We start from the raw sequence: 25,631 nt of genomic DNA on the forward strand, positions 1-25,631 counted from the left end.
CCATCTCAGATGACAGAGTCAGGACGTGGCCACGCCTGTGTGCTGAGGCCACAGGGGCCGGGAGGGGCTTCCTTCTCCCTGATCCCAGAGCCAGCTCCCCAGTGCATTCCCTTCGTGAAAAGGCATCCAGCGGGGCTCTTAAGCCATGTGCACCTTTCTGTATTACAAAATCTGGCTTAAAAAATGTGTATTAGACCCTACACGCAGGGAGGTGCTGTATGATAGTGAGATGCCTGCGCGTGGCAGTCAGGAGGGTCAGGACTGGAAGGTGAGTGTCCGGGGAGCCAGGAGATGAGGCAGAGAGGAGGGAAAGGCTCAGCCCGGTGCCTGCAGGTGTTCGGAGGTCCAGAAGGGAAGAGGACCCAGCAGAGGGGACAGAGAAGGGGGCCAGCGATGCTGGGGGGAGCCCCGAAGGCCATGGAAGCCTCTGGGAGCAGGTACAGCAGAAGTCATGGAAGATGAGGACCGAGGGCCCGTCTGTATCTCGCAATGTGAAGATCACGTGATAAGAGCATTTCGGAGGTGAAGAGGGGACAAATGCCGGATTGAAGCCAGCTGCAGAGAAAACGGAGGCAAGAAGGGGGACAAGACCCAGTGGATGCTACTGTCTGCCCAGGCTCAGCTCAATGCCGCCACCTCCAGGAAGCCTTCCCCTATGGTCCTCTTCCTCTCAAGGCCACGCCACTTTACAGTCACTTATGGCTGTCCCCACTATGTGAGCTGGGTGCTCCCCGAGAGCAGGGACTGTCTCTTTGTCACCCCTGCGTCCTAGCACACGACAGGCACTTCAGAAACCTTAGCGCCACTCTCTCCCTCTTCAGATCACAGAAGGAAATTCTGAGACTTTCCCAAAACTCTGTTCTCCCGTGTAATGAATTGTTCCTCCCCAAACAACTGTTTCTGTATTGCTGTGCGAAGATTATTAGAATAACGATGAGACCTAATATCGCATTAATTTGGTTGCAAATTATTTGTATTGTCACAGTCATTAACTGAGCGATTGCAATTTTGTTTTAATTTAATCTAGCTCCTTGTGCATTCTGTCAAAACCTCCAAAGAGAATGTAACCCAGAACCTCGTTTCAGAACAGACTAAATGTCAAATTTATAGAATGTATGGAGATCCACCTGCAGTGCCCACCCTCTGGAGTGAGGAAACCCAGAAACAGCAGGCAGACAGGTAAGCCCAGGGCAGGACCAACACTCCCTGCCTCTCACCCAAGAAACTGGTTCTCTGGCCCCCTCAGTCTCTCTAGACCCCAAGGGCCTCGAGGGCAAGAATTGGGTGGGATTCACCTCCCTCTCCCTCACAGGGCTCAGGGAAACATCCTGCATACAGCAGGTCTGTGCTCAAAAAGTGCTGGAAAAGCAGCCCAGGTATGAAGGAAGGAATGACTCAGCCCCCAGCAGCACTTATTTTCAGCCCACAGGAGGGACAACCAAGAGAACGTGTGTAAATAGAACCTGCGTCCCCTGCATCCAGCTCACATCATGACCCCCGCCCCAGCCCAGGCTTCAGAGGCTTGGGAAAAGCTGGGGTGACAAGAATTCGTCTGGCTTTTCACCACTGGGCTTCACAATCTTTGTGTTTGAACCAAACATAACCTCTTGCTTGCCAAGTGGCTGGTGGCTGACGCTGCTACTGTCCTCCAAGAGCCTCCTGAGGTGGCATTTACCCCTCAGCTGACCCAGCTCACTGCTGTGCCAGAACCAGAGCACAGATTGGCTTGCAGGGAAGACTCACATTAGCCAGACTCATAAGACTGATGTATAAACCAAGAAGCCTTTTTTTTTTTTTTTTACTGACTCGAGCAACTGAGGTGTGACAAGGACTGCGCTACTTTCTCCCAGAGATGCAGTATTCCCAGTCCTCTCTCTGGACAGGGTCACAGGGCCCGGGGGGTCTCAGGGCACCCGGCATAGTGCCCTCACCTGCTCGCTGCAATGGTGTGGGCTTCCCGGCCCTCCAAGCTGCTGAAGCTCAGGCTCCACCTCCTATGGTTGTGGCCAAGACCACTGCCCATTCCCTTTTTACTTCTCTTCCACTGCAGTCCCTCACCCTGGGGCTTTGGGGGAAATCCCAGCACAGGTAATGGGGTGAGCTCAGAAACTCCCCTCCCTTCATTCCGTTGTTGCCTCCAGAATCCAGAACCGTCCCTCACACGTAGCCAAGGCTCAGTGAATAGTACTGAATGAGTGGATGGATGACCTGGCCAGGCTTTTGCCCCTCCCTCCTCTGTTCCTGCAGGTGAGCACTTCCCAAGAGGCAAGCAGACCTGGGGGGCTGTCCCCCAGCACTCCAAACGACTCAGATGCACCACATCCCAGAGGAAACACGGCTGGTCCCCCACCACCAAGGACCACGCAGCGGGCTTGCCCCTTCCTTTGCTCACAGCATTCACTCAGCTTCCTTTAGGTCCTACAGGCCTGGGAGCTGTTCTCCCTCTAAGAAGACTGTGCATAATAGACCGACTTCGAATTTAGCTTTGAGAGCAGCTGTATTTCCAAGGTCTAGACGGGCTCCTTGGGGTGCCTTCCGGGCTCTTCCCACAGACCCAGGCAGACCCCGGCCAGAGGAATCGAGTCCTTGGAGAGCAGTGTGGAATGGGGGCTTTGGATTCAGCTGATCTGGTTTAGAACACGACCTGTGTGACTTTGGACAAGTTGAACAACCTCTCTGGGCTGCAGCCTCCTTACCCTTAAAGCAGAGCCAATGAGAACTTGATGGCATAATTACACCTCCCTGGGGGCCAGTGGGAGTCACGTAACCCTGGCTCAGCATCACTCCCCCAGCTGGGTGTCTCTGGCTCTGGGAGAGCTCTTTGCAGTGTCCTGGAGGAAATTCCACGCGCTGGGGAGGGCCGGAAGGAAGAGAGCAGGCGTCACCCAGGGCAGGCCCAATGGCTCCTGGTTCGTGGCTCTGGGGCTGCTCCCAGTCAAATGAAAATCAGAGGCGTTGAGGCAGAAAGGAGACACTTTGGCTTGAAATAGAAGAGGGGAGGGAATCAGAAAAAGTGGAGGAAAACTCCAGAACCCGACTGCTGTGTGGCGTGGGAGACCAGATATTCTGCCCCACTCTTGCTTTACAGTAAGGAAACCATGGCCGGGCAGTAAGGGCCTGAGCTAGGGACACATCCAGTTCAGTCTGTTTCCAGCCCGTGCCCTCTCCACTTCTCTGGGTCGACTCGTAGGTGACCAGCTGGGTGGACAGAGAGACTGAGTTCCTTCTGTCTGCAGAACAAAGACTCAGAGAGAAGAAAACCCAGCCCGGGAAGTCTCACACGGCTAGACTGCAATTTAACACATGACACTCAGATATGCCAAATATTTAGTCTATTTATTTCTCTGTAATTTATCTTACATTTTCACAAGACTCCACCCCGTTGGAGAATGTAAACGTGCCAATTAAAGAAATCCCAGTGGAATGGGGCCTTGTAACTCAAACACAGCAGAGGAGCTGGCATATCCCACTTCTCCTTTCAGAAAATGCATAAAAGAGGGCCATATGTAAAACAAAACAAAACAAAACAAAAAACCTTACCTTACACCATAGACAAAATTAACTAAAAAAATGGATCATGGGGGACTTCCCTGGTGGTCCAGTGGTTAGGACTTGGCGCTTCCATTGCCGGGGGCACAGGTTCAATCCCTGGTTGGGGAACTAAGATCCTACACGCCTCGCAGCGTGGCCAAAAAAGAAAAAAAAAAAAAAAAAAAAAAAGGATCATGGGCCTAAAGGTAAGAGCTAAAACCACCAAGCTTCTAGAAGAAAACACAGGAGAAAATCCTCATGATCTTAGCATGGGAAGAATTTCTTAAACAAGACACAAAAAACACAGACTATAAAAGAAAAAAAGAAAAGAAAGAAAGAAGTTCAACTTCACCAAAATTAAAAAACTTTGATTTTCAAGACACTGTGGAGAAAATGAAAAGGGAAGGCACAGACTGGAAAAAATACTCACAAATCATATATCTAACAAAGGACTGGTATCTAGAACATAAATAACCCTTACAACTTAATAAGACGAGGCGTTTGAATAGCAAATTAGCAAGGATGTGCAAAGTCATCAGTCATTATTGAAACATACATTAAAACTATGGGGGAGGGGCTTCCCTGGTGGTGCAGTGGTTGAGAATCTGCCTGCCAATGCAGGAGACACGGGTTCGAACCCTGGTCTGGGAGGATCCCCCATGCCGCGGAGCGACTAGGCCCCGTGAGCCACAACTACTGAGCCTGCGCGTCTGGAGCCTGTGCTCCGCAACGAGAGAGGCCGCGATAGTGAGAGGCCTGCGCACCGCGATGAAGAGTGGCCCCCGCTCGCCACAACTAGAGAAAGCCCTCACACAGAAACGAAGACCCAACACAGCCAAAAATAAATTAATTAATTAAAAAAATAATAATAATAAAATAAAACTATGGGGGATACACTTGACCCCCACTTAGGACGGTTAAAATTAAAAAGACTGGCCACCAGTTCTAGTTGTCAACGAGAACTCTCACATTGCTCTCCGCGCTCAGGGGCATGTAGAAGGGCCAGTCACTTTGGAAAACACTTTGCCAGTTCCTTAAAACTTAAACATACACCTACCATATCACCAGCCATTCTGCATCTGCGTTATTTGCCCAAGAGGAAGGAAAGCATCCATGAAACACTTCTACGTGAATGTTTGCAGCAGCTTTATTCATAAAAGCCCCAAATGTCCATCGACAGGTGAACAGATAAATACATGTGGTACGTCCATACGACGCAATACTACCCAGTAATATAAAGGAATGAACCCTGGTTGTACACAACTGGGTGAATTTCCAAATAGTTATGGTGGGTGAAAGAAGCCAGTCGAAAAAGAAATCAAGGGCTTCCTTGAGCGCCCAGTGGTTGACTCCAATGCTTCCACTGCAGGGGCACAGGTTCAATCCCTGGTCGGGGAACTAAGATCCTGCATGTCACGCAGGGTGGCCAAAAGAGAAATAAATTTTTTTTTAATTAAAAAAAACCAATCAGCTCTCAGGTTCTATTTATATACATTTCTAGAAAATGCAAGCGAACCTACACTGGCAGAAAGCGGACCAGTGGCTGCCTGGGGACAGGCTGAGGGTAAGAAAGAGCCTGAGGGAGAAATTACAGAAGGGCGTGAGGAAACTGGGGGTGACGGAGATGGTAACCAGCTGGACTTCGGTGATGGTTTCCTGGGTGTGTACATGTGTCCAAACGTATTAAATAGTACACATTAAATATGCACAGCTTACTGTATGTCGAGAGTACCTTAATAAAGCTAGGGAAAAACAGGAAAATAAAATCACTCCAACTAACAAGGAGAAAATCTCAAATTCCAAAACGCAGAAACAATGTAAAACATTCTCTAATCACAGGGCAATAAAACTAAAAATGTATGACAAAACCTGGGGGGAAAAGGCTGCCATCTTGAGGGAGGAAAGTACTGCTAGCTCGTGAGTCAAAGAAGCCCAAACCCAAACTGCAGAATATGTGGAAATGATGATAAGGGAAACACCCCATACCAGACCCAGCTAAAATAGTTCTCACAGGAAAAGTGGTTTTAAAAACTTACATTTAAATAAGCAAACCAAAAAAAAAAGGAAATAAATTATGTATCCAAAGTAGGAAATAAGAAAAACAAAATCAACCTAAGTAGAAGGAAAGAATACATACAAAAGTGAAAGTAATGGATTAGAAAAGCAATGCCCAGGAATGTCCTTCCTCCACCTGGTGGGTGCAAAGCCCCTGCACTGCCCCCCTCCCCCTTCCCCTCTGGGCTCACCGGACACCTCAGGGTCTGCTCCATTCCTATGCCACCCCAGCTCTCCAGCACTCCAAACCTGGCCCACCTGGGGACAGGGATGGGGGATGAGCACACACCTGGGGGTGGTGTGTGGGATGGACGAGCTCACAGGGCTGCAAGGTCTGGGTTACCAGGCCTGCAGAAGAGGGTCCTTCTCGTGCACCAGCTGAATGGACCACCCAGCAGAGGGCAGACACAAAGTCACTCATAACGCTTCCCTGCCCTCGAGAGCAGTGGTCCCCAGCCCTTACTGCCCATTAGGATTGCCAGGGGGCTTTAAATATGCCCAAGCCCTTCCCCCAGACATTCGGATTTAATCGACTTTGGTCATCTAGTTGCAAAAACCAGGAGCAAGGGGGGAGAGGAAGCTCAGGACACAGAAAGGAAGGTGGGCATGGGAGCCCCTCTGGAGTTCAAATCCCCTCTGCCTCTACCAGCTGTGTGGCCTCAGGCCAATACCTTGCCCTCCCTGAGCCTTAGTGTTTTCAAATGTAAGAAGTGTCCCTCCCAGATGACGGGTGGGGATCAGCGATATTCAGCTCAGCGCAGGTACCGAGGAGTGTGTGACAAGGGGGCGCTGTCATCATCATCTCCACCTCGGCTGCTTCTGATTCCTGCACCACCTGCCACATCTGGGGATTCAGATGAGCCAGAGAGGGAGAAGCTGGCCGTGTAGACAGGGCTGCCTTGGATCCACAGCTCCAGCCTCTGGGAGACTATTCTGGTTCCATTTCAGAATGCCTGGCTCCTGGCTCAACGGGCTTTGTCCCAAAGATGTAATTTCTATTTTGATTCCACTCGACATTTAATGAAATGACTTTGAGACACCACGCAGCGTGTCTGAGTTATGAAACCACATCTTCTGGATCCCCAACGCGGCACAATAACAGGTCCCCTCTTGTTGCTTCGGGAGCTGCCCCACGTCTCCTGTCTCCTGAGGGGGATGTGCTGAGCCCGGGGAATCAAGGCGGTGTGCACGCCCTGGGGCCCAGAGCCTGTGGTGCAGAACCTTCGCTCGGTCTGCCCAGGGCCCAGCCCTGCGCCCCTGCCACTCTCCAGCTGGACTCCTGCCCCCGTCTCCCTCTTGCCAATCCAGTGCCGTTCAAACTGCACATCAAAAACATTCAGGGAGACAGGAAATCGATGGGGAGAGCTGCAAACAGCATTGTCAGAAAAACAAATGAGAGAGAAGAGGATAGAAAACGCTGGAATGTATCAGGCGTGGTAAGAGTGACTGCTGCTTCACGACACGCTGGCTGTGGGGTGGACACCAGGCCCCTGTGACGTGAACGAAAGACTGAAAGGTGCGGCTCTCGTCCATGACCCTCAACCTGCCTGAAATGCACACCTGAGCGTGTCACTCCCCAGCTAGAACTCAGCGGGTTTAGGGAGACTTCAGGTCCCTCAGCATGACACCAAAAGCCCCCCTCATCCCACCCCCACCCCCACTAGAGAAAAGGAGCAGCCGGCCTGCCCACGCCCCCAACAGGACTCAAGGTCAGGACCCAGTGGGCAGGGCGTGACATCACGGGCGTCTCCTAGGTGATCGGGAGTTTGTTGGGGATCACGGAAGGGCCGGAATCATAAGGTCACTCACGTGTTTGGAACGAGGAAGCTGCGGGGCTCACAAGCCGACTGCTTGAGAAGGCAGGTGGCTGTCTGCAGCTGGAGCCCAGCCCCGAGGCCCCAGAAACCTCTAGAACCACAGGGATACCAAATGCTACTCTGCCAACAGCTTCATAAAGCTCGGTTCCCACCACATCCTGTGAACATCCGGACGAGCACAGGTTCCAAAGAAAATTGAGAAAGCAATACATTATGCACTAACAAGTAGATGTGAGATACATTGTGCACTAACAAGTAGGTGTGGGACCTCGTCACTGACCTTTGAGGAACCCAAGGCCTCGGGGGCTCGCTGCTTCTCCATCCCTCCTGCATCCACAGAAGGGAGCACAGCCCGGCCCAGAGCTTGGGGACGCTTGTGGAAGGAAGTCCACCATGGTTCAGGTGTCCGGCTCTAAAGACCTGAAGCTCCAGGTCATAGGACAGTCTCCACAAGGTCCTGTGAATGCAGGGGAGGGATGGCCGTAATATCCACCTAGCACCTGCAGTCACCGTTAGCGGGAAGGGAATGGGGAGTGGAGACAGCGACCACCCCCTCCAGGGCCAGCGCCTCTGCAACCATTATCTCGATTAATCCCCACTAGTGTGCCACTCACCGCCCCACTGCCCTGCTACTGGGTCACAGACAGCGGCTTCCCCCAGGTCAGTCACTCACTAGCTCCTTCATTGATTTATTCATTCAATAAACATTTGAGAGAATCCAGAGTGCCAGGCCTGTGCCAGTGCTGGCTGATGATACCGTGGACACATTAGTCCCCATCCCTACCCTCAGGGGACTCAACACCCATGGGATGGGGAGGTCACAAAAGGGACAGACAGATCCAATTCTGTATTATAAACACTCAGAGCCACACGAACATAGCCCCACTGTGTCTGGGTAGCGCCCTGAGAAAGTAACCTGGAGGTTGAACCCCGAAAAAGCAGAAGTTGGACAGGTGGTGAGATCCAGGCACAGGTGGGAAAGCCCTAAGGCTCAGTGCTGGTCAGGCAGGGTGGCACGGTGAAGCCAGCAGGTGCCTTGGCTCCCGCGGGGTGAGGGCAAGGGGGACCCATCATGTGATTTGCTTTCTAAGAGATCATCTGCAGGCTATGTGGATAACGGATTGGAGGAGGGCAAAGTGCGGAAAGGCAGCCTGACCGAGTGTGGCCAGAACCCAGGTGAGACGGCCAGAACCCAGGTGAGACGGCCAGCCGTGATCTCCACTAGGACGGGCTGCCTGGGAGCATCTGGGAGCGGATCCGCAGGATGGGGCCGAGGCGGGTGCGGGTGAGGGAGAAGGGAGGGTGGGAGGCTCCCCCTCCTGGCCACATGAGGAAAGGCAGATCCCCCAGCTTGGGGATTTCTGACCTGGAGAGTTGTGGGTGCCGTTCGCAGAGCCAGGAAACAGCAGATGGTGAGCGTCTTGGGGGTGTAGTTTGGGGAGTGTCGGTGCGACACCCAGGTGGAGAAGCTTACTTGAATAACTCAACCTGCGTCGAGGTGAGAGTTTCGATTCCACAGACAGGTGTGGAGAGACCTTGGGGGAAAACCCTGCAGGAGAGAGAGAGAGAGAGAGAGAGAGAGAGAGAGGAGGAGAGGGCAGGGGGAGGGGGGAATGGGGGAGGCAAAGGGGACTGAGAAACAGCCTCCAGAGCGGAGCCCAGAGGACACAGGTGAGAACTGAAGGGGCCACAAGGGGGCAGCACGACAGACGTGAAGGTTCAGAGCAGCTGAACCAGGCTGCCCCAGGCTCAAATACCAGCTCCTCCCCTTACTGGCTGTGTGACCTTGGGCAAGTGACTTAACCTCTCTGCGCCTCCGGTCCCTCGCTTGTAAAGGGATAGTGTGAGGAGTGAATGAGTCAGTATATGAAAAGTGCTTAGAATAGTGCATGGTGAGCAACATAGAAACGTTAGGGAAAAGAAAACAAAGGTCCTGGTGTCTAGGGAACGCAGTGTCAGGGTTGAGGTGGGGAGGAAGCCAGACAACACGACCCAAGAAGGATAAAGAAACCCAGACTGGGATCTGGGAAAACTCCGAGGGGCCCAGGCCCTGCACCGGACCCCTGCCTGGTGTTCTGGCAGTGCCGGCTGACAGGTCATGAAGGCTGACCCTTCCTCCGTCCTCCCCCCACCCCAGGTAAAACCACTCAGGCCCAAACTGCTGCTCCCCAGGAACGTGGATTCTCAGACCCCAAACACGCTGGGGCCCACGGGGTGGGGGAGGCGCGTGGCTGTCCACAGTTCCCTCCGGTTCACTCCGCTGAAGGCCCGACGGGCCACGAGGCCCCTTCTGACCACACGCCGAACAGCAGAGGCTGGAGGAGCTGGGCCTGGACCAGGTGGGGGCAGAGGTGCCCCTGCAGGGGGACAGACTCTCCACTGCATCCCCAGGAATAGGCGGGGGGCACCCACAGACGGCGGAAGCAGGAAAGCAGCCCAGGAAGCGGGCGCAGGCCTCGCGCTCTTCACAGCCACCCTGTCCCTCTGCCCTCGGGACCCGGCGCACCCCTCTCAGCCTCACCCACGGCGCCCCCCTGGCCGCCCTGGCCCCCCTCCTCCTTTGCTGGAAGCGCCCCTTTTTCCAGTCTCGTGGGACAGTCCTTGCCCTCTCCTCTCCTCGTCGACACGCACTTCCTGGGGTTCACTCGTCCCATGACTTCAAAGACCCCCGCGGTGCTGTGTCCAGCTTAGGCCTCTTCCCTGGACTCCAGTCCCTTGTTCTCACCTGCCTGTCCAGCACGTGCCTGCGTACCTAGCAGGCATCTCAAGGGTAACCTGCCCAGGACAGGCCTCTCGTGTGTGTCTCCAAGTGCTCTGCTCTGGCACCCTCCTTCACTACCCTCTCACACCCACAGGCAGCCCCTGAGCTAATCCCATCTGCTCTGTCTTCAAAATCCAGGCAGAACTTGGCCGTGCCCGCCACCTTCCCTGCTGCCCTCCCCGACCCGGGCACATCGCCGTCACCTCACCTGGGCAGGTGCAACAGCCTCTGAGCGAGTCTCCTGCTTCCACTGGACATCCTGGCTGAGGCCTGACACACAGGAACAAGAGTGCTCCTTTTAAAATGGAAGGAGGACTTCCCTGGTGGTCCAGTGGTTAAGACTCCGTGTTTCCACTGCAGGGGGCACGTGTTCAATCCCTGTCAAGGAACTAAGATCCTGCATGCCGCACGGCCCGGCCAAATAGACAGATAGATAGACAGATAGATAGATAAAATGGAAGGCTAATCCCCCGCTTCCCATGCTTCTCATCCCTAAAACAAAAGCCAAACTCTTTACCTTGGCCTACAAGGACCCACGAGACCCTCCACGCACACACACAAACCCCACTGATCTGACCCCGTCTCCCAACCCTCAGGCTGCTCTGATCACACGAAGACAACGGAGGTTCCTGCCTCATGGCCTTTGCACTTGCCTGGTGGTTGCTGGAAACACGCTTTCTTCCTTTAACCATGTGGTCTGTCCCCCACTTCCTCCTCTAGTTCCTCGGAGAGCCCTTCCCTGACCGCACACAACAAAGAGCACGTGCCCCGCCCCCGCCCCCGCCCGCGCCCCCAGGGCACCGCTACGGCCTGACTTACCGCACATCCCTGAGTGGTCGGCCTTGTCTCCCCAGCAGCACACACTCTCCACAAGGGCCTGGGCCTCATCTGCTTTGTGCTTGCTTGTCTCCCCAGCGCCTGCAGCCCAGGGGAGACATAGTAGGCCTGGAATTAATGGCCTTCCCGCCCCACGCCTCACCCCTCCCCCCGACTGCTATGTCTGCCTCGCCTGTGCTCAGTGTCTGTGACCTTGGAACAGCACCCCCACCCCTGGCCCCCTGCTCTTTCCTTCCCAAGAGCACGTAGGGGGTTCTTCTGCTCCCTACTCTCTCCCTCCCTGGAGCCAATTACACGTCCTCCCTGTGACCCTGGAGCACAAGACCCTTAACCCCATGCCCCCTTGACTCGAGACCACGCGCAGACAGCAGGCTTGCTCCACTCAAGGATTCAGCCTCCACCTGCCTCTGCTGGCAGCAACCAGGGATGCGAAGGAGACGGGTCCTGCCCGGGGGGAGCTGACAGTCTCCCTGGAGAGGCCACATGAACAAAGGGACGTCATCCTAGCACAGCCCACGACACCTGTCACTGAGCGTGGCTGGCTGGCACTAGCTCTCCGAAGCCCTGTGGAGGACACAGTCGGGGGTGGAGGTGGGGGAACAGAGGGCCCAACACCCCACCTGAAGTCCGGGCCCTGACATCTGCGGACTGAACCCCTCTGAGCTCGGCCTGTACACAGCGGAGCGGGACTTAGCTGGGCTCAGTTCTCTGAACTGAAAAGGGCTTCGAGCTGACCCCTGGCCAGCCCTTACCACAGAAGCCACTGACTCCTGGTTCCCAGCCAGATCCCGAGCCTTCTAAGTAGCATGCAGAGATCACTGCAGAGGAGTGGGTGCACACACTAGTCACCAGCGTGGCCCAGCAAGTGGCATGACATCCACGGGATGCAGCCCCAGCTCGTCGGCCTCCACATGCCTGGCGCTTCCAGCTGCAACTCCAGGGCTGGGTCCAGCACCCCAGGCTCGGGGCCCACCCCTCTGCCTTGAGCTCCTCCCGGGGCTGAACAGCCATCCACCTGGTAGGTGCTGCCCTAGTTGCTGCAACTACTCTTCAACATTCATTAGAGGAAAACTGAAACAGAAAAACAGAATAGAAAGGAAAACTGCCCTCCCTCCCACCACCCTGATTTCATTTTTCCGTTTGTGATACCGCCCGTCTTTATCCAGATGTACGTGTATTTCTTTATCATTTATATCGCTGTAACCAAAGTATACTTATAATTTTATGTTCTGCTATTTCATTTCCCATTACTCTGGAGGCAGCTTTCCATGTTGCCACAGAGCCTTCATATCTACCATTTATAATGACTAGTTAGCATTCTACTGAGTAGATAGCCTGTAATTTATTTTAACCATTCCCCTCTGCTTGACACTTAGGCAATTTCCAGCTCCAACTCTAATGGGAGACAGAAGGCTGAGTCCCCTGTTAGAGATTTCAAAATGAATGGGATGATTCAGCCGTGTAGCGAGCATTCGTGGAGAACCTTCTACCTTCTACCTGTAGAGGACACAGAGGAAGCAAGTCACGGGGCCCTGCATCCACACCCCACACACAGGCACGACCACAAACCCGCAGTCAGTCAGCGATCCCCTCACCAACCTGGTCCGTCCCCCTCCGGATGGCTCCACATACTTCCACAGCTCCCCATGACCGCCAGGGCAAGCAGAACCTCCTTAGCCTGGTGCCCCAGGGCCTGCCCTACCCCCCCTTTCAAGCTCCTCTCTTCTCTCCCACCAGGTGGTTCATGCACCACCCCTGTCATCACCTCCCCCATCTCCCCAGACCCAGTTACGCTCTCCTGCTTCAGGGCTTTGCAAACCCTTGTCACCCCTTCTTCCCCCTGCCTGGCCCACCCCTAGACGATCTAAGGTGCCACTCAGCATCCCCTGGTCCGTGAAACCTTTCCTGGCTCCCCAGGGCCTGGCCTCCTCCTCTGAGCCCCGCAACGCCTGGGCTGACCTCTGCCTCGGCACTTAGCATCTCGCACCCGTGGTGTGCTGGAAAAGGTAACAATCGGCTCTCTGGGTGGGGAGCCTGAATTGTAGCATTGATCAGTTTCCATGCTGTAAATACCAAAGCTGATTCTGAGCCACCAAAGTGATGTCACTGGTCATGGAATTGGAAAGAGATGCCCAGTAACGTGCTGTTATGCAGTTATTTCCACCAGACAGATATAAACAGCCCGAGCAGCATGGATGATAGTAACAGGTAGTAAGACTTTTAAATGTTTATCATATTCCGCTTTAATCTAATTTATCTAATTATAAGTTTATGTAATTTAGTTTTTAGTAATGGCTTTAATTAACTAGCTCAGTGTTATGGGTTGAATTGAGCACTGCCCCCAAATTTATATGCTGAAGTCCCAACCCCCAATACCTCAGAAGTAATTAAGGTTAAATAAGATCATAAGGATGGCCCTGACCCAATCTGACTGGCATCCTTTGAAGAAGAGATTAAGGGCTTCCGTGGTGGCGCAGTGGTTGAGAGTCCGCCTGCCGATGCAGGGGGCGCGGGTTCGTGCCCCGGTCCGGGAAGATCCCACATGCCGCAGAGCGGCTGGGCCCGTGAGTCATGGCCGCTGAGCCTGCGCATCCGGAGCCTGTGCTCCGCAACGGAAGAGGCCACAACAGTGAGAGGCCCACGTACCACAAAAAAAAAAAAAAAAAAGAGATTAAGACACACACATAGACCGAGGGTTGACCACGTGAGGACACAGTATGGAGGTGGCCATCCACAAGCCAAGAAGAGAAGCCTCAGGAGAAGCCAAACCTGCTGACACCCTGATCTCGGACTTCCAGCCTCCAGAGCTGGGAGAAAATAAGCGTCTGTTGTGTAAGCTGCCCAGTGTGTGGTACTTTGTTATGGCGGCCCTAGCAAGCTAATACACTCCCAAAATCCCTGAAAATTTAATAACCAGCTCGAGTGGGTACTTGCTGGCTCCAGCCCACCACTACTGACCATCTACCACTTTCCCGTTTCCTGACTCGACTGTAGATCCCTCAAGAGCAAGGTCCTGTCTCACTCAGAGGACGTCAAATGCTTTCTAGATAGGGCCAAAGAGAAAATATTTCAGCTCTACACACCATGCAGCCTCTGTCGCAATACATAAACAAGTAATGTGGCCATGTGCCAGTGGAACCATCCACGGGGTGCTGAAATGTGGATTTCACATAATCTCCATGCATTATGAAATATTCTTTTGATACATTCTTCAACATTTTTAGCTCAGAGTCTGTAAAAACAGGCAGCAAACCAGATTTGGCCCCGGGGCCTGGTTTTCTGACCCCTGGCCTTCGGAACGTCCCTCCCCCAGCAGAGGGAGGAGGGCTTGGTTAATGTTTGATGATCCAGGGAGTGTTGGAATGAAGGACCACCAGCCAGCTCGCAGGCTTGGCATTTCAGTCGGCCAAGTTCCCTTCCAGGCAGTCAGGAATCTTTTTTTTTTAATGCAGAATGTTTTTCTAATATGCCAAGGGAAGAAGAGCTTTCTGAAACGTAAATCAAATCTGTCTCTGTGAGGCAGACCCATTCCCTCTTTGCTGCGTCTAATATTCTAAATGATGTCTTAGAAAGAAAATGCAGTGCCTTTTCCATTAATAACTTCTGTTTACCGAGCGTCTCAAAAATGTGCCAAATCAAACCGGTGGAGACAGAACTACGGATCATTGGTTCCCAAGGCTGGGGGTTGGAGGGGAAACCCGAGGGACTGCTGTTGGGTATGGGGTCTCTTTATAAAGTGGGTTGTGGTGATGGTTACACAAGTCTGTAGTAGCCTAAAAACCATTGACACTGTATCTCCATAAAGCTGTTTAAAAAATACACCAGGCACTATAGTTACCGAGTTCTCACGGTGACAATTTCTAAAACCAGTCTTTGCTGCCACTGTCCCTGCAGTGACAGAAACAGGCTCGCCGAGGTGAGGAAATGCAGCTCAGCAACTGCAATCCGTGTGGGATTGGCCCAAGGCAGGCTGGAGCAGACCAGGGCGCCCATCCGCAAGCCTTGAGGCAGGAGCATGTCCTGGGGTCCTGCAGGAGAGGCTGCCCACCCCAAGGGGAAGGAGGGAAGGCACAGCCAGACCTCACACAGGCAGCCATGCCTCCAGGCGCTTTCTGGAAACAGCTGGAACCTCGCCATTTTCCACCTCCAAGGTCACTCACTGCTCCCACTCACCTTGTTACTAAGTCCGTGAGTGCCCGGCTCTCTCCTCAGCCTTCCTGGTGCAGTGCAGGGCGCGTCGCTGCAACCTTACTTGGGAGACTTGGGTAGAAGCCAGCCGGCAGTGGTTCCCTGGGTCCAAAGCCTGGGCTGTTGATGAACTTCTCTGATTTACAGACAAAACAGGGGAGGCTCCTGCCCAGGCAGACCACAGGGCCACGGGGACAAGGAGAGGGCAGAGAGTAGCCTCCGCACCGCGCCAGGCACACAGGGAAAGCAGGACCAGGGGATCGAGGACACAGTCCCCTGGACAAGGTGCCTCCTCGAAGCGCCTCCTCGGGACCGGGGCGGAGGCCTGGGTGCCTCATAAAGGGGAACAAGAGCTCCCAACTAGTAAAGGGACAAGAGGGTGGCCATGGGGCCAGGACACCTGAGTTCAGGTCGGCCACTGTTTATCCATATCCACGTGCTTTCCCCAGCAAGGCATGTGACCTCCCTGTGCCTCCAGGCCACATCTGTAAGATGGGTCTAATCCTCGCTGCCCCAGGGTGGTGTGGATCAAATGAACTCAGGGCTGTGAGTTGTGAATTCATTGGCTTACTTAAGTGAATAGTTTGGGGTGTGGACTTCAAGTATGGCTGGATCCAGAAAATGAAGTCATGAGGACTCTGTTTCTCTGTAAATCAGCCCTCTTTTCCCGTGTGTGGGACCCACTGTGCATACAGGCCTACTTCATGGTTGAGGGGTGGCTGCAGCAGCCCCAGATTCTCTGTACCCTAAACTCCAAGGCCGGGGAAAACAGGGCCGCCCCTAGTCCAAACCAAACTCGAGTCCTAAGCCTGGCTCTGGTTGGCAGTAACCAGTTCCTCCGTGCAGGCAGTCTGGAACTCCACTGGCTGTGGTCAAGGTACTTTTGATTGTGGGCAGCAGGGGTCAGTCTGGCAGGAAGAGGGGGTAGCGAGCCTTTCCAAGGCCCTACCCACTCCCGAAGCAGATTCCCTCTTCCTAGAGCCGGGAGGGACGGCAACTCCCCTCCCCATTCTCCACCTGATTCAGAGGGTGCAGTTACAGGCCTTCTCTGGGTCTCAGGCAACCTCGGGCAGGTCCTTTGAACCCTCAGGTCAAGCACACCCAGCAAGGCTCAGCCCCAACGCCCAAACTAAGAGGGTCTTGGTTTCCATAGCCACGTGTGTCCAGCACCAGCCCCGCATGTCTCTTCACATGCTACCATCTGGGCCTCAAGCCCTCAGCTGGTTTGTCCCCAGGTCAGTGCGGCCAAATTGCAAAACTCACACCGCTCACATCACGAGCGGCCACTAGGTCACACCTGCCCAGCCCACACTGGTCCCAGAACCTCGCTCTGAGGTACCACCTGGACACGGGAGGGTGAGGCATCCTTGGACTTGGATTGTGAAGACGAGTCAATTCTGGGAAATTGCATTACTACCTTGACATTGTCCATCCCATAAAAAACCCCATTCTACGCTCCACATCTGACCTTCAGATAATTACTTCAGCTACACCCCTTCAGGTCACTAACTCATCAGCTGTGTCTAATCTTACTAAGCAGGATATTTTCTAAAGCTCTAAGAGCTTGAATTCCAGTAGTGTTGTATTCCTAGACATTCTAGCTGGTTCTTTTTAAAAATCTGCCTATTATTTCCTTATAGTTCTGTTCTTTGGGGTTTGATTCTTTTTTAACATCTTTACTGGAGTATAATTACTTTACAATGGTGTTAGTTTCTGCTTTATAACAAAGTGAATCAGCTATACATATACATATATCCCCATATCTCCTCCCTCCCACCCCTCTAGGTGCCTCTCTCACTTCGTCCCAGTATACCCTTCCCCCTCCCCATGTCAAGTCCATTCTCTAGGTCTGCACCTTTACTCCTGTCCTGCCCCTAGGTTCTTCAGAACCATTTTTTTTTTTAGATTCCATATATATGTTAACATACGGTATTTGTTTTTCTCCTTCTGACTTCATTTTCTGTGATCACACATTATCTTATGAACCTAAGTTCCTGAGATTCTTATACCCATTGTTCCCACAATCATGTGGTCTGTTTCCCTGCACGTTTTGTAACGTGGGAATCATGTGCACTTTGGTTGGGAGTATGTATCTCTCGTGAGTTCCTAGACCCCAAGTCTGAGAGGCACAGGCCTACCTAGGGTTTTGGTTTTTTCAGAGCCCAGAAACATGAACACCCTCAGCCTCTCCCCCAGGGCTGGTGGGATTATTTCTTAAGTCTCCATTTCATCCAGGGTCCTGCTTTGTGCAGCTCTTTTGGTTCTAACTCCCCCTAGTACAGATTAATCCCTCCCTCCAAACCCGAGGGTGTTTGGTCCTTCATCCTCTGATTTCTCTAAGGGCTGCTCCAGGCACAGGTTCCCACCCGGCACCTGTGGATCCCCCTTTCTCAGGAGGTCATTGCCCATCTAACGTTTGTGGCTTCTCACTGGGAGGCGTGTGGAGCGGGAGGCTTTAGGGCGCCTCAGCCCACCATCTTGCTGGACCACTCTAGTCTTTAGAACCAAGCTGAGGAGGTTGTGGTTACTGAATCCACTCCAGGGAATGACAAGGCGACATCACTGATGGTGTTCTTTCCCAAGTGCCCAGAGAGTACACCACCAGGAGGGGTAGCCTCCTCTACAGAAGGGGATAGGGTTGGGTGAGGGGGGGGTCCTATCAAAGTCTTCTCTGGTTTGAATCGGCCAAGCCATGCAATCCTGTAGCCTCAAAGCTGCAGCCACTCACTGAGGGGCTGGGACTGTCTTGCTCTGCAGAGTTAAACCATTATCAGGATCTCCGGAAGCTCGCTGGCCAGATGGCATCTGCAAATACCCATCTAGTTCCGGCTTTGCACGGAGCCCGTCTCCAGGCTGGATCCCAGGCCAGGCAGTGCCCGGCAGGCAAAGGCAGCCTCTCACAGCTCTGCTATGGGCAGCCGGACTTGGCCACACCACGTGAGCACAGCCCCAGGGCTCAGGTGTGATGAAATGTGCCTCCTGCGTAAGTGCCAGGGCTGTATGCATCTGAAGCCCAAATCAGAGCGCATCCAGTTGAAACTGCGAAGGGGGATCCAGGCACTGGGCTTTTTAAAGCCTGTGAATGACTGCAGTGCACACCCGGAGCTGAAAACCACTGGTGAGAACTGTGTAAGAGTCCATCCCAATCTCAAATGCCTGAGAACCTCCCAAGGGGAACTTGTTAAAATTGTGGGCTCCCTAGTTTCACCCCAAGATTGATTCAGCAGGTCTGGGATGGGGCCCCTGAGCCTTTAATACCAGAGGCAATTCAGACTCAGCGGTCTGACCACACTAACTCTGACGCAGGCCCCTCCAAGTGAAGTACGGAGATGTGTCTGAGAAAGGCCACGGGCAGCTGGCACAGGCGGATGGATGGCAAGAAAAAACACGACCCTGGGCTGCCCACTGGGAGGCTGTTCTAATAGTTGATGATCCTTAGAGCACGGCTGCCTGGAAAGTACCCAATGGTGCGACCAACCCAACACTATGAATCAAATAATAAAGGCACGGAGTGCCCTTGGGGTGCAAAGGCAAAGTTGACCACGAGACTCCTCCAGGACACAGCACACTTCTACCCAAGACACGATCCAGCCCCAAATACCAGCTCAAATTAATCACATCCACCAGCCACTCCCTGAGGGCCAATCCTTGGAGGCTGTGTGCTCCCTGAGATAGGGAGCGGCTAAAACTTGTGCCTTCTAAGGGAACATTCTCCTTCATAGAAGAAACAGAGGACTCTTTTTTTTTTCTTCTTTTTTTCTTTTGCGGTAGGCAGGCCTCTCACCGTTGTGGCCTCTCCCGCTGTGGAGCACAGGCTCCGGATGCGCAGGCTCAGCGGCCATGGCTCACGGGCCCAGCCGCTCCGCGGCATGTGGGATCTTCCCGGACCGGGGCATGAACCCGTGTCCCCTGCGTCGGCAGGCGGACCCTCAACCACTGCACCACCAGGGAAGCCCCAAGAGGAGGACTCTTAATGCAACAGCGCAGGAAGGCAAGAGCACAACAATCAGTAAGATTCACCCCCAATCCCCACCTCTACCACGGAAAAGGAATGTCACCACGCAGCTCCTAAAGGTTCCCACCCACTTAGCATTCCCTGCGGCGCCTTCCCTGGTTTGGCTCCGAACTACATTGCCATCTAACACCAGGATTTACTTATGCATCCAGCTTCCTCCTCGAGTAAACCTAAACCGCACAGGGTGGCTGCGTCCTCGGTCCCACCTGACAGAGAACAGTGCCCAGCAAGACAGCTGCTGTTTGCTCAATGAGTAACTACACGTCTGAAGTGATGACACACAATGAATAATTTGCTAATTTGGGAATGGACAGGTGAAGGTGGGTGGGATAGCCCCAGGAAAGGGCATTTATAGACAAGAGGGACCAACCCGAGCCCCTGTAGGTCAGTTTGTGGCAGATGCTCTGGGGCATCATCTTTCAAGTGAACCTGCTTCCCACATACTTGGGCCAGGACAGGCATGAGGAAAGTCCCCTCCCCAGAACTGCTAAAAGCAAATGAACTCCTATTCAGTATTTATGAAAACCTCCTGGCTTTTTCTTCCTGAATTGAAAATGCAAATTTTATCAAGGAACTGACATGAGAACGGTTTTATTTAAATCATTGACACTTGTGCAGTACTCAATATCAGGACTTTGAAATGCTTTAGACAAAAAGTTTCCCTTTAAACAGATTAAAAAACCGAATCTTAGTTGGCAGAAGCTAGTGCTTGTATCACACAGCTAATGGGAGGTAGAATCCTAAAATCTGCTTCCAAGTGCCGCCTGTACCTGACAACACCAGGCAAAGTGTTTATTTTTGTGTTGCACAAGTGTAAGAACCATATAATCTAGATTAACTTTATAACAATAATTTAAAAGGTAGAAAAGAGTCCCATATTACAGAAATTTTTAAATTGACTATTTTACCATTTATATTAATACAATAAATGAAGAAAACTGACAGTAGAACAGGCCAGTGGTCAGCCAACACACAACACAATGTGTTAACAAACGTGGCCAAATGATCGGTGTGTGTCATGCATTACCTTGCACGTAACATCTTTTTTGGAGGGGGAGGGAACATAAAGGCAGATTGATTCGAACTAGCCCTATTAAATATATCTATTAAGTTCATACTTTCTTCTGAAATTAATATTTGAGTGGAACATGTATTAATTATTCACAGAACACTAGCTTTCTACTGAAGTTTAAGAATCCAGTAGATGATGTTCACATTTAGGCAAATCCTAGGAGCAATTGCACTGAACAATATTCACTCAATCAATTATGAACTGCAAAATAATACTGGGTAACCATTTCTAAGTATGAACTACAGGGCTTCCCTGGTGGCGCAGTGGTTGAGAGTCTGCCTGCCGATGCAGGGGACACGGGTTCGTGCCCCGGTCCGGGAGGATCTCACATGCCATGGAGCGGCTGGGCCCGTGAGCCATGGCCGCTGAGCCTGCGCGTCCGGAGCCTGTGCTCCGCAACGGGGGAGGCCACAGCAGTGAGAGGCCCGCGTACCGCAAAGAAAGAAAGGAAAAGAGAAAAAAAAAAAAAAAAGTATGAACTACAGATATGATATAAAAAAAATATAGCAGAACAACTTTCTAACTTAAAAGTAAAGTACAAATGGTTAAGTCAACAGTACCTACTTACACACAAATTAAACAAAATCAGAATAAACACTCAACTTTTAGGAGAAGCAATTTCAGTCCTGGTTTTACCACTTAATAGGAGAAAGATCTTACGTGGGTCCTTTCATTCAAGGATAATTTGAAAACCAATTTACAAAGTTAATATCTTGGATCCCAGCTAGGAAAACTCTTCAAGGATCTTTCATACTAACTTGAAGTTGGGGGACATACAATTTGAGAAATTAAATGATACCGCCCCTCAGGCACACCCAGGTTGCCCACAGTGAGTCCGGATCACACTCCAGTTCCTAATGACCTAAGAGTCTCCTTTCTCCACATCTCTTATCCCACGATACTCAACGTGGGCTACAGAACACAGAACCAGACTGTGTTCTCTGTGGCACCACCTGGCTGATACTGATACCTAAGTGTGCACAGGATTGAGTTCAAGAGCTCTTCAATTCATCAAAGGAAAGAAAGAATAAAAACGACACCCTTAGTTTACACAGGTTTAACCTACTTTGATCACCTAGTAAATCTTGAATTGGCTGTTAGTGGTAAACAGAAAACTTTTGTATTTGGTGTAGAAACCAACAAATGTAGGTTAAATCAAGCCTTCACCCTGACAGTACAAACTATGTTTATTTGTGTGTAAAGTGCCAGTTTTATATACAAATCATAAGTAAACTTTAAAATCTGCTTTAAAATCTGAAGCAGTGAGTCTGATGTCTTCCTACTGCCTCGTGGTTGTAACTGTCTAATCCTGCCGGATCAAACTCACTTGACTCCCCACACTTTGAGGCCAAGGAAGGTGCTGTTAAGAGCCAGGGTGAAGTCGTGTACAGCCAGCCTGCTTGCAAACGCCAAACATGGACAAGATCTTTCGTAAGAATCCGAGTAGCTTCTGTCTACGCTTTCAATCTAGGTGACCCCACTAGCATTAACAGGATTGATTTTGAGGTAGCTACACAGTTTTAAACATGCCATTAATGAACTTTATGGGCGATTTATGGTGTAGCTGGTTAATACAGTTCAAGTAGCTGATTTTCTTCTCTTTTGATGAGAAGGAAAAGAAGAAAAATCAGCAAACTAAGAGCACATCTTCAGTTCACTTAGAAGTCAGCATCCAAGGTAAAGGAATTCTCTGTCGGACTGGACATCACTCCCATCCTCTGATACTCGCCTACTCTCTTCTCAAAGAAGTTAGTCTTCCCTTCCAGTGAAATATTCTCCATAAAGTCAAATGGATTTTCTACTCTGAAAACCTGAAAAGGTTCACAGCAAAACATAAATACGGAACACCAGTTTCAGAAAGAACCAGAGGGCTACCCACAATACTTTACCTTGCTAAAACCCAGCTCCAGCATGAGTCTGTCTGCCACGAATTCGATGTACTGCTTCATCAAAGTGCAATTCATTCCAATGAGCTTCACTGGCAGGGCCTCCGTGAGGAACTCCTAGGGACCAGAACACAGCTTCTCAATTAAACAGAAGCATCAAGAGGTCTTCTAGCAAGCACGAGGCCTCCACGCGCCACCCACCTGTTCTATCCTAACTGCATTGACGATGATATCTTTGACTCTCTGCTCCGAAGGTTTGTGTAGCAGGTGTTTGAACATCAGGCAGGCAAAGTCACAGTGTAAACCCTAGAAGAAAAGGTTTAAGGTCACTATCAAACCAGCAGACTTCTAGCATTAACGTGGAATAGGAAACTGCTTTATGCTGGTCTGTATTCTCCTTATACATCTTGCGTGGCCAGACTAAGAGCATTTTAACTGTGCAAGGGAAGATGACTCAGCTGCTGTGTCACCTAGGCAGGCTCGGTCCCACCCAGGGGCCTTAGGGCTGCCCCCTAGAGGACAGCAGGCCAGGTCTGGTCCTCGCTGCTCTGTGTGGTGGCAAAGGACTGGGCAGAACTTGCACTCAGAGCATTCTTTCTACAGCCCTGAGCTCTACTGTCGCCACTATTCCCAGCAGGAAAGGCAAAACTCTGACTAGGCTAGTTAGTTTTTAGATTTAAAACCTAATGTCTGGGAAATCGGGAATGCAATTTCGAGTGAATCAAGTCTGCAAGTCTTAGTGCATTAAATCCCAGGGCTGGGCTTCCCTGGTGGCACAGTGGTTAAGAATCCACCTGCCAACGCAGGGGACACAGGCTCGAGCCCTGGTCTGGGAAGATTCCACACGCCGCAGAGCAGCTAAGCCCGTGTGCCACAACTACTGAGCCTGCGCTCTAGAGCCCGGGAGCCACACTAAAGCCCGCGTGCCTAGAGCCCGTGCTCCGCAACAAGAGAAGCCACCACAGTGAGAAGCCCGCGCACTGCAACAAAGAGTAGCCCCCGCTCGCTGCAACTAGAGAAAGCCTGCATGCAGCAATGAAGACCCAATGCAGCCAAAAATAAATTAATTAAATTAAAAAAAAAATCCCACTGCTGGTGGGACTTAACACTGGAACATCTGGGCACCTTCACTTTTCCTTCTGCACTTTAATCCAAGTGCATTCAAAGACATATACTGGATCAGAATAGATTCACTGAGACGCTCACCAACTAACTTTGAAGTACAATAGGATCACACAGAAGACCAGGTAGAAATAATAAAACTTCCCTTAAAAAAAAATCCCATCACCTATAGAGCAATACCTATGTATATTGAGAATATGAGTAAAATAATTTCAGCAAATTATCTAAAGTATTTCTTTCTCTGCCAAGTATGTATATGGTTGAAGCCACTTGTTCAATGTGCATTTAAGGCAATCTGACATCTGGGGTTCCCTCCAGTGAACACAGGGTTGTAGGTGTTTGGGGTGCAGGTCAGCCTGTCATCTGAACTAGACTCACCTCGTCTCTGCTAATAAGTTCATTGGAAAATGTGAGGCCAGGCATCAGTCCTCGTTTTTTGAGCCAGAATATCGATGCAAAAGAACCAGAAAAGAAGATTCCTTCCACTGCAGCAAAGGCTACAACACGTTCTCCTAGAGTTAACGCCAAAATATTTCTAGTGAGTATCTGTGTTCATAGGAACAAACCAGTAACATCACTTAGAAAACGAAGCTCAGGGGTAAGTAGGGCCAAGGTATCCTTACCATACGTAGCCTCTTTGTCCCCAATCCAGCACAAGGCCCAATCTGCCTTCTTCTTTACACAAGGCATTGTCTCAATGGCGTTGAAGAGAAATTCCCTGTAGGCACACAGAGCATCAGCAATTCCAGCAGAGACCTCCTATCCTAAGTTTCTGGGTAAGAGCATTGGGACCAAGGCCAATTTGGGATTCAAACTGAAATGTTTTCTTTTTACTTGTTTGCTTTTTCCTCCAGTGTTTTCAAAAATCTCAACATTCATTTGGTTTATGTTAATACAAATTTAGGCATCCATTTGTTCACACTGAGCCCCAAGATCTACTAACGTGAAAACTCAGTCTATTACACCAAGAGCATTTATTGGCTTAATTATTTCAAGTCCAGGTCATGACAAGGTTCAAAGGCCCTACCTTTAACTTTGAAGAACTATAAAATCTTAACTGCTAGGACTGTTTAAGCTATGCTGACCATTATCTCCCTAAATAGATGCCCACACTCATATCATTGTGCTAATTATTTGGGCCACAAATGCCACAAGTATATAATAAAGCAATTAAAGCCAATAAACTAAACAACCTGAGATTGCTTCCAGCTATAGTTCTATGCTACAATGTTGATCCCAGGTCAGAAAAGCAAATCGATTGGCCCTACACTTACCTGGTCTTATTACTCTCTTCCTCCCCATTCCCACCTTGGGAGTCTACAGATTCCCCAGTCCAGCCTTGTCCTTCCCAGATGACCTTGTTTTCTGAAGCCAAGGTCATCAGGCCATTGGGTTCCTTTCATTCTCTTTCCATGTCAACCTGGGTCTCGCCTCTCCCTGGCTTTCAAAACTCAACCACCAGGCCGTCCTGATCCTACCTGTTCCGGTAATGTATCCCAATCATGCCCCTACCTTTACTTTCTTTGTTCATTTCTGTCTACAAACATGTTCAAATCTTTTTACCCCCAATGAATCTCCTCAATCCTGCTAGGCTTGCAAGTCACTACTCATTTTCCCTCTTCACTTTCTTCCAAGTCATCTACAAGAGGCTACTCTTCAGCTTCACCACTTCTGTTCTACACAGGCTCTTGTCCTGAAGCTAACCTTAGTATCTAGACTACTCAAACGCCCATTTCTAACTCTCCCATCCTTTCCAGTCAATCTTGAAAATGTGAAATAGGCCCGAGGCTACCTATATTTCTCCTCTATTATCCTCCAATATAAACTATAATTTCAGGCAAACAGCTGTGTGCCTAAATTAATCTCATGGTTCACAGCTGCCTCTGCACTATCATGTAATTCCTCTACTTATACTCCTAGGTCTTATTTTCTATATTATGTTACAGCCCCTTACGAGGCAAGTTTTATGTTTTACTTTGCATCCTCCACCCTTTCCACCCTGCCCCAGGCTCAAGTTGTAGGTTGACAGATTTGCCAGACGTGAAAACTATCAGACCTAGGTTTTAGGGCATCAGACACAGCCTCTAGGGATGTTTTTTAGAAGGCATTAGGTTGGACGTTCAGCACTATATTTCCACCTCTAGAAAATGGAGTAACCTCATAACTTTGTTTTTAAGTGACTGGCTAGTAAAGTGAATTTAGGCCTCTTCTTCAGAGCAGACAGGACCATGGGTGCTAGGAATTTCTTTGACTTGGTCATTTTAGAGTCATTCTTCTATCCCTGTACGATCTCAAAAAGTAACAATTGGTAATCCTAAATATGTTGGCATATCACCACCCAAATACT

General features: G+C 50.9%; 1 protein-coding gene across 5 annotated transcripts in view; it reads right to left on the minus strand.

Moving 5' to 3' along the window:
* The window catches only part of RRM2 (ribonucleotide reductase regulatory subunit M2), a 56,262-nt gene that overhangs the window by 28,801 nt on the left and 1,830 nt on the right, over positions 1-25,631 (minus strand). For 2 of the 5 annotated variants that reach the window (XM_033437448.2, XM_033437447.2), the window contains exons 6-10: positions 23,908-24,002; positions 23,663-23,796; positions 22,364-22,468; positions 22,166-22,279; positions 10,834-11,082 (exon numbers count right to left, since the gene is read on the minus strand). In XM_033437448.2, coding sequence (XP_033293339.2) covers positions 10,849-11,082; positions 22,166-22,279; positions 22,364-22,468; positions 23,663-23,796; positions 23,908-24,002 — 682 coding nt within the window. In that variant the 3' untranslated portion in view covers positions 10,834-10,848. Of the gene's footprint in view, positions 1-10,833; positions 11,083-19,779; positions 22,088-22,165; positions 22,280-22,363; positions 22,469-23,662; positions 23,797-23,907; positions 24,003-25,631 lie in introns of those variants that run through there. The other 3 variants (XM_004274890.4, XM_012534853.3, XM_049695918.1) reach the window with 2 other exon arrangements.

This window comes from Orcinus orca, chromosome 13 (genome assembly GCF_937001465.1).
Source record: "Orcinus orca chromosome 13, mOrcOrc1.1, whole genome shotgun sequence".
Taxonomy (NCBI): Eukaryota; Metazoa; Chordata; class Mammalia; order Artiodactyla; family Delphinidae; genus Orcinus; species Orcinus orca.